The 9,235-nt window shown below is 48.6% G+C and overlaps 2 protein-coding genes across 2 annotated transcripts; both read right to left on the minus strand.

Moving 5' to 3' along the window:
* Window positions 1-471: 471 nt before the first annotated feature.
* LOC120700803 lies at window positions 472-5,706 on the minus strand. Its single transcript, XM_039985025.1, has 3 exons — window positions 5,244-5,706; window positions 4,995-5,114; window positions 472-501 (listed from the first exon to the last, which is right to left on the minus strand). The coding sequence occupies exons 1-3, from the start codon at window positions 5,694-5,696 to the stop codon at window positions 472-474; spliced, it is 603 nt and encodes a 200-aa protein (XP_039840959.1). The 5' UTR covers window positions 5,697-5,706.
* Window positions 5,707-6,187: 481 nt separating this feature from the next.
* LOC120700804 lies at window positions 6,188-8,188 on the minus strand. The gene is made up of 5 exons (XM_039985026.1): window positions 8,060-8,188; window positions 7,182-7,322; window positions 6,927-7,028; window positions 6,410-6,839; window positions 6,188-6,298 (listed from the first exon to the last, which is right to left on the minus strand). Exons 1-5 carry the CDS (start codon window positions 8,186-8,188, stop codon window positions 6,291-6,293), a joined length of 810 nt encoding a protein of 269 aa, XP_039840960.1. The 3' UTR covers window positions 6,188-6,290.
* Window positions 8,189-9,235: the final 1,047 nt, after the last annotated feature.

The raw sequence follows: 9,235 nt of genomic DNA on the forward strand, positions 1-9,235 counted from the left end.
TGGTAGAGTCTCGGGTAAACTGCACCGACGCAATCAACCGGCGCTCAAACCCTAGGCGTCGGATCGACCGGTGTTAAGGAAAATCGCGGGTCCCACCTGTCATATATGTGTCTTGCTCGCGGAGGCCAACCTTTTCCTCTCTGTTTCGCCCGCATCTCTTCCATCTCGTGCCGCCGCCGCCTTCCCTTCACGCCGCCGCCGTTCCTCCACACCGTCGCCAGCGCGCGTAACCGCCGTCGCCGCCGCTTCACACCGCGCCGCCGCCGTTCCACACCACTGCTGCCACGTGCCGCTGTTCCAAGCCGCCGCCGCACGCCCTCGCGCTCGCCCAACGATGCCCGCGCGCACCTACACCGCTCGCGCCGCCGCTCGCCACCACGGTCGCCAACCGCCGTGAACTCACGCCGCCACCACCGCTTTCGCAGCCACGCAGCCGCGCCTCCACGCCATTCACGCCGCAGCCGCAGCCGATCAGTGCACGCCAAGTGTTCGATCGTTTGCCTGTTCGAGATGGGTCGCGAGAAGAGAAAGGGAAAGGAAGTTGTGGTCGAGAAGCCCGCTCGCAAGCGGACTCGTGCAGAGAAGGAGGCCGAGAGGGTCGAGATGGTGGCCAAGGCCGCCGAGGAGCAGGCATCAGGCCGTGCTCGTCCGTTCCAGATCAGGGAGGACCCCAGAGGCAGAGGCAGAGGCAGGGGTATGGGCAGAGTGAGAGGTGCCAGGGCCACCAGAGCCGCGACAGCAGCAGCAGCAGCGACAGATTCAGATGGTTCTGACTCAGAGGCAGCACAGTCAGAGGGGCAGAGTTCTCCACAGCAGTCGTCTGAGGGAGGTTCCCCGCCAGCGACAGAGCATCGCACTGGACCGAGGACTCGGGGAGGACACCAGCCACAGGAGCCCCGCAGGTCAGCAGCAGCAGCAGCTCGCAGAGCCGAGGCCCTAGAGGCCGAGCGCGCAGTGTTCCGTATGGACACTGTTGTGCGTCTGGAGCCAGGTGTGATGCTCCAGAACTTGACCCGAGCCAATGCGGCCAAGGTCAAGAGGCTCAGGTGGAGTGTTGAGGAGGAGGTCTGGTTCCCAGTGACCCGAGACAGCAGAGTCGACAGGAGGTTCTGGACTCTGCTACAGGCCAGCTTCTATGAGACTTTCCAGCGGAGGGGCCACCGGATCTTCCAGCATAGGGTTCTTGACTGGGTCTCACTGAGGACAGCCGCAGGGGGAGCAGATGTGAGAGCACACTTCGCTCACTTCAGAGGACTGCCCAGGCTGCTAGAGATGGAGCAGAACCGTTATATCGAGGACTGGGTCAGAGTGTTCTACGCCACAGCATGGATAGCACCCGAGCGCAGAGCCGTGCACTTCATGTTTGGAGGGCAGGACTTTGGTTTGTCGAGGGCGACCATTGCTGGTATACTTGGAGTTGACCTGGTCGACGTCTCGCTGCATGAGAGGGTTTACGGGGACTCAGATCCACCACGCAGGGCGATGGTTGGCGGGATTGCTCCTTCTCACGAGGCGATCTCTCAGTGCTTCTGCCAGCCGTTCCCAGCCTCTTACGCCAGAGTGCCGAGCTTGCTGACTCCAGAGGCTTACACTGTTCACATGGCACTCCGGAGGACTCTGTTACTGAGGAGTGGCTACCCAGAGGGGTTCACAGGTTTGCAGCAGCTCTTGCTCCTACACATCCTCACTCACGAGCCATTTGATATAGTTGACTTTATTCTGGCTGAGATCGAGGATGTGATCACTGATGGGATGGGTGTGGTGCGACAGTTTCCTTATGCGCACTGGATCAGTTACATATGCTCTATGATAGTGCCAGCAGAGTCACCCATCAGCGCCCCTTACCGTCACGACGAGGCTCCCAGGTTCCCTGTCTACCGACCCACAGCTCCACAGGACAGGAGGAGGGGCAGACACGCAGATAGAGCAGCGATGGCTCGACTGTCACCGGAGGTTCAGGCACGAGTGGCAGAGGAGGATGAGGCACTCCTGGCAGCCGAGGCACAGCTTCCCGGGGGAGATGATGAGATTCACTGGTCTGAGCTTGAGTCAGACTCCTCCGAGGACGTAGAGTACTTTCCTCCAGCTGCCTCAGCCAGTCACGACCACGAGGCAGGAGGGTCCGGAGAGCCAGCTCCTCCGACTTCAGCAGCTGCTACAGTCTCTGAGTCCCAGGTGACTCAGCCGTCCGAGCTCACTGCACTACTACAGCAGCTCGTGACTCAGCAGAGGGAGGACCGACTTGCTCAGGAGGAGGCCAGGAGAGCCCATGAGGCTCAGATTGCAGCTATTCAGAGAGAGGCAGCCCGAGAGCGTGCAGCGACAGAGGAGCGTTTTGTCGGCCTCATTGATAGAGTTTCACAGAGGACAGACGCTCAGCTCCAGCAGATGCAGCAGGGCATGATGGCGATGTTCGGGATGATCTCCCAGCTTTACTCTCACACCAGACTCGCCCCACAGCAACAGCAGCCTGGACTTCAGGGTGTTGGAGCACCTCAGCTTGCAGTCACACCAGCTCCTCCTTCTCCAGCCCCTACTGCAGCTCCAGCTACTACAGCGACACCGGAGACCATGTTCTCGATGTCCGCACTCTTTGGATCTGCCGGTCGTCCGCTCTTTTCACCACTGCCAGCGACCACACTCTTTCAGGACTCACCGTCAGCGGTTCAGTCGGTCGCCCTCCCTACCTCACTTCAGGCAGCACCTTCAGGGGGAGGAGCAGTAGAGGAGTCCCTGCTTCCACAGTCGACGCAGCCGGCAGCCTCAGCGGTCACTTCTTTAGATGTTGATACTTCTTCTGCTGACCCGGTTACGACTTCTACGGATCCTCTACCAGGCAGTGCCAGCACGAGAGCCTCCACGACAGTCACTCCCCCAGTGAGCTCAGAGCCAGACCAGCAGCTTCCGTCTGTCACCGAGGGTGAGAGTTCTCCGTCCGACGACGACGACGACCCGGACCGCTTCCTCGCCGTACCTCGACAGCACGACCCGTAGCTCGCCTTTTGGTGCTTTGATGCCAAAGGGGGAGAGGTGTTAGGGGGAGTCACAGAGTTAGGGGGAGGGTAGAGTTAGAGAGAGCTCGTAGTTATCAGGACTTTGATTCTTTGTATCACATTTGGTGTTAATTCATGGATATGTACATTTGTCGCTTGAGTATGCCGTTCTTTGAGACATATCTATGGATTTCGTTTGAGCCGTTGAGCTCTTTGGTCCTGCTTTCGAGTTTGCTTGTGTTTATCCTGTTTTATCTTTCTCGCTCTCTCGTTATTTATGTTTGTGTTGTCATCAATCACCAAAAAGGGGGAGATCGTAAGCATCTAGGCCCTCAAGGTATGTTTCGGTGATTAATGACAACCATTATTGTGGCTAATGAGTTTGTGCAGCTTAATAGATCATTATCGCTCATTTGGTCATATGTCAAAAGAGGCCCCTCAATTTCATTATTCAAAAAGTCGATCTCGGTACTCAATTCAATTATATGTCAAGGCTAAGGATCTTTCTAGTCCTAAGTGTCATAAGGTTGAGAAGGACACTTAGGTTAGTATAGGTTTTATAGTTTTGTAGTGATCGCACTATTAAGAGGGGTTAAGGCTAAGTAACTTGAGTATGGACATGGTCATTTGAAAATGGATGCACACTATGGTCACTCAGGTTTCTAGAAGTTCAAATAAGTGGTTCTCAAACTATATCTCAAGAATATTTGGATTTCATTCAAGACTCAGATCAGAAAAGACAAAATCAGAAAAAGTCTATACACCGGTTTAACCGACGCTCTCAATTTTTTATACGTCGGTTAAACGAAGTTAGCAGAGTCTGGACAAATTCAATACACCGGTTAAACCGACGTGTTTGAAGTTAACGTCGGTGCATCAGTCCAGAGTTGGTTTTTCCAGGGTATTTCAAGTTCTATACACCGGTTAAACCGACGATGTTTGAATCAAGACGTCGGTGCAATTGACCAGTGAGATGGTTTTTCAAAGGATTTCAGAAAATGTGCTCACCGGTTAAACCGACGATAGGTTTGAGTTAACGTCGGTGCAGTTGTCCAGAGACTTGGTTTTTCAGTTGATCAGTGGACAACTACACTCACCGGTTAAACCGATGATGCGTCGGTTAATCTGCCCAAGTTGTAACGGCTAGTTTTCAGAAGGGGCAGTTTACATTCATCGGTTAAACCGACGATGACTATTGGAGGGACGTCGAATTAACCGGCGCTACGCAGTTTTCTGGCAGCTTTTCTCCAACGGCTCTATTCGTGTGAGCTGCCTATATATACCCCTCCAATGGGTCATTTCGCCTACTCTTGACACCAGGCAACATCCATACACTCATACTATAGTCAAGAGCCACTTTGAGCTTCATCATTCACATACTTGTGCATTCAATCAATCAAGAAGCAAGATTAAGGACTTGAGTAGAGAGAAGCTTGTGTGCATCCGTTCTTGGTGATCGGTTCTTGCTCAAGTGAAGGCCTTAGCTTGTTACTCTTGGTGATTGGCATCACCTAGGCGATCTTGGTGATCGAGGTGTTTCTCGCGGAGCTTGCCAAGGATTGTGGGAGCCCGGAGAAGAAGATTGTACGTGGCTTGATCTCCACCACACCGGGATGGTGAACGGAGACTCTTAGTGAGCGCCCTCGTCTCGGTGACTTGGGAGGTGACAATACTCTTTGTGAGTGTCACAACATGGATTAGGGGTGTGTGCCAACACATCGATACCACGGGAAAAATTCCGGTCGTCTCTTGTTCACTCTCTTTATTTCAAGCATTTTCTTTCATGCAATTTACTCATGTGCTTGACTTAGAGATCATAACTTAGCTCTACCTTCCTAGGCTTTACTTTGTCTTTTCTCTCTTAGCTTGTGTAGGTAGCTTAGTTATCCGGTTGGTGAATTGGTTCCCTACTAGCATTGCATAGGTTAAGGTTGCTTTACTTTGTTTTAGAAATTGAAAAAGGCCCAATTCACCCCCCCCTCTTGGTCCATCGATCCTTACAGAGGCTTCTACTAGCTTTTCCATTTCAGTTGAAATTTTCCTTGGCTTCCTGGTGTAAACATTTATCCTTGCTGCTGTTGATGATGTTGCAGATGCTTCATCTTTTTGATTTTCATTGCTCTGTTGAAAAAAAAATTGCTGTTTAGAAAGTTGATAGCCAGTGATGTGGAAATTACTAGTCCAGTGGTGCATAAGTTGACACAATTTATGCACAAGTTGATGCTGAAAAAATGATGTGACCATGTGTACCTGTGGGCTTTTGCTGTTTTGTTTGAGTTCGTTTGAACCCTTTACTTCTTGGGGGAGCTGCATTTTGTCTGAAGTTTTCTTTCCATTATCCTTTTTGGGTGCAAGTGGAGGCAAGTGGCATGCAGCCTTCGGACTTTCAGCAGCCAACTTCTTTCTAGTCATAAAATGTGTCCTTGTAGCAGTTCTCTTGGTCCTCAATTCTTTTTTTGTTTCAGGAGAAAGGTGGTTGTCGATGGCATCTTTGATTTGTTTAGCCTCGAACTTCTCAGATTCTTCTTTGAGTGGCAGATTTAATCCGGAGTCCGGCATAGGTAGTGGCTGCATGCAATCCTCAACCATTTTCTTCACCTCCGCTATTGCACTCACTTCTAAAATCTCTATCGGTTCAAAAACCATTTTCTTTGCAGTCGCACGACCTGATATTGTATCATCAAGTAGCCCTAATGCTTCCATCTCTTCTCTGATACTCACATAATTTTCTTCCCCAGGCTCCAGATGGTCATCACTGCACTTGCCTGAGACTTTTGTATCTACTGTCCCTTTAGAATTTTGAGGTGTTAACCTTTGACTTGCATTCCCACTTTCGTCCCCTATATTGCTTGCAGCTTGCTCTTCGGGATTGTTGGCCCCACTATATCCTTCATCATCTTGGTCGTCATCTTTCCTTGGCTGTTTGCCTTTAGCATCATCACAATTTGCTAGTGGTGTGTTTTTTTTTTGTCTTCTTCTTTGTCATCACCATCTTTGTTGTCTTCTTTACCTTGAGGGATACCTTTCTCCTTGCTTTGAACTGAAAATCTCAAACAAACAAAAAAGTCATGTAAAAAATGTATAACTTGCCACTTCAGAACTAAGTAAATTGCTCCTTGTACTGAAGAAATTGCTAGTGTAGACTAAAACTCGATATACCTTGTATTTCATCATCATTTTGTTGACTCTGCAGCCCAGTGATGTCAACTTCTTGTGTACCATCTCTTTGTGTTGCAGTAAAGCCAGTGATATCAATGTCTAGCGACTGGGTGTTGCAAGCAAGTTGAGATCCCTCATTTATATCCCTGTGCAAAAAAAAAGAAACAAAATTTAGCTTGAAAAAAATATATGATGGGTGAAAAAGAAGACATAATCGTTGAAAAGTTGATATCCATGAAAAGTTGATGATTGCATACCTACTAACAATAGGCTCATCTTCCCGATCTTCTCCCCCATCTTCTCCCCGATCGTTGCCAGAATCTGAATCGGCATAATCTTCCAATTCCTCACTACTACTTTCCTGACCCTTTCCCCCATCATCTTGTTTTCTTTTGGATCTGCGCTCACAATTAACAATGGGCTCGTCTTCAGACTCCTCAGCGTACTCGAGATCCCCCCGGAGGGTGTGTCACTTTTATCTTCGAACTCAGCATCTTCGTCTTTTGTTGCTGCCGAGCTGCTCTGTTTTTCTGCCGCAGCTGCACGTGTGCTCTGTGCTCTTGCTGGTGCACCTGTGCTGATCGTTGGCTGCTTGCCGCCTTGAGACAGTTTGAAGGTAAGATTTACCACTGCTTCATTGATGGCCAAGCTGAACTCGCTGATGGCTTGCTTGAAGGTGTTCCTATACTGCATTGATATATTGCAATCTTATATATATTAATATTGATACATTGCACATGATGTGGTGGGAGTGTGAAAAAAAAGCTAAATTACCATGGTGACTGATTCAGCGGGCATGTTGGAGTTGACAAACTCATCAATCCTTTCTGGTTGTATGAGCATGTTGGGGGAGTTCATTTGGTACTTAGCTTTGAGCTGCAAAAAAAAATTATATGACGTATATAGTCAACTTGACTCAAGGTGGTGATGTAAGTTGATACATGTCCATGAGTAAGTTGATACTAAGACAACATGCAGATTGATACTCCATGAAAAACTGAGAGAGAAAAAAAAGGACAAATGACTCACACGTAACTTCCCGAATTCAGTGCTGGATACCTTGTCCATTGTAGTGATTCTGGTAACCAAGCTTCGTGTCCAAACAGAAGCTCTTACTTTTGCAGTTTGATCTACAATATCACCAGTGTCGAGGGCATCCAAATACAAAATCTGCAGGTAATGTGTGGAACTCAGATTATATAGTTGGGCAAAAACAAATAATTTGCATTGTGTGAATCAAAAAAACACATGGGGGGATAATCCGCCGTACCGTAAGGAGAAAAAGACATCCTGACACTGATTTCTTTCCTACCTCATTGAACTCCGTGATGCCTCTAATCAATTTTTCAACTACAAGCCTGCACCAATTGTATTTGTTGATCTATTCTATATCTGCGATCGCATGGAACGCCCGCACACACAAACTTGGGTTTGAAGTAGGGCACAAGAATGAGCTAATGGCAAACTCAAGCCAATACCACAGCCATAAGGTGTCACTCCTCTTCTTTCCCTCACCCAATAGCCAATTTTCAGCTTCGGTGAATGTTGGCGCTTTTTGGTCATTTTCAGTATGACCAATTCGGATCTTGTGACATCAAATCTCTTGATGAGCCAAGAAGATAGCTTCTCTGGGACTGACCAACATTGAACTAGAAGCAGCCCCCCAAAACCGACTCGTTCGATCTCCTTTTTCTGAGGATCTTCTAGTGTGCTGTTAATAAGTATCAACCTCCTAGCTGATCCCTTTTTCCTCAAGTCCTTGAACATGAAAAAAAAAGTGTAGAAAAAAATCAGTATGTAGCGCTAGAAAAAAAAAATAAAAAACAGTGGCAAAAACACAAGTGCTTCAAGAAATGGGAGGTGTGTGAATAAAAAAAATGCAAAAGGAGAAGGCGGGTGTGTTGAACCTTATTTGGTTGCTTCTTGATTGTGTGGCATTCATCCATCACCTCTTTTCCTTTTGATTTCTGCTTTACTTCATCGCCCATGATGATGCTTTTCTTGCGCCTCTTGTTTTCCACATCTTGATCCGGCATTCCCTTGATATCCCTGCAGCTTGCTCTAGTGACTCTCTTCGGCGAGAGGGCAGCATCACTAGCACGCTGTGTTTGTGAGGGCCCACCAGCACCACAACCTCCCAAATCTGATTTAGAAGCTGCTCTTGTATTTCTTCTCGGTGGAGATGGATGTCCCACAGTTTCAAGTTTCCGTTTCTTAGCCATGCTAAAAAAACAGGCACAAAATTTTGAGTTAGAGTATATAAAATGTATATTAACCCTAATGTGATACTATATATTGAGTATGTAACTTGGCGATACAGGGATGTCTGACTTGACACTAAATCGACGCTATTTGCATGCAAAATTTCACACAACTTGACACTGAAAAATGACTGATGTCAAAATGACTCACTAGATTTCCCCATGTCGTGTAATTTGGTTCTATGGGGGCACCAGACATAGGAAACATACAAAAAATGGAATCTGAAAACAACTGATTTGCTGCTGTTTCCATAAATTCGTAATGGAGAACATTATTCAGTTCTTAATAGATGAATCCATACGCTATTTGCGTGCAAAAAATTCACATGACTTGACACTAAAAAAAATACAGGATTCCCCTGTCGCCGGATAGACTTTGCGTATAGTATAGATAGATAGATTATAGACTAGTTGCGCCTATAGATGGCCGTTTGGCCCGATGCCCATGGGGGGCCTGAGACCCGGCCCAATTTAGCCCGACTCGAGCACGATCCGGGCCCGATTATTATTGGGCTCCGGGTGGCACGGGCACGATAGCCGGGCCGTGCCTGGGCCTCACTGTCAGCCCATAGACGCGTCCAGGCACGGCCCGAAAAAGGGCGGCCCGATCGGCCCGATGGGCAGCACGATAGGCCCGTTTAAATATTATGTTATCTATTATCAAATCCTATTTAAATATTTTCGGGCCGCCGGGCTGCCGGGCCAAACGGGCCAGCCCAGCCCGATTAAATCAATTTCGGGCCGTGCCTGGGCCGGCACTTCAGCCCATGGGCAGGCACGGCACGGCCCGTTGTATTAAATCAATTTCGGGCCGTGCCTGGG

This window comes from Panicum virgatum, chromosome 3K (assembly GCF_016808335.1).
Source record: "Panicum virgatum strain AP13 chromosome 3K, P.virgatum_v5, whole genome shotgun sequence".
Lineage (NCBI taxonomy): Eukaryota > Viridiplantae > Streptophyta > Magnoliopsida > Poales > Poaceae > Panicum > Panicum virgatum.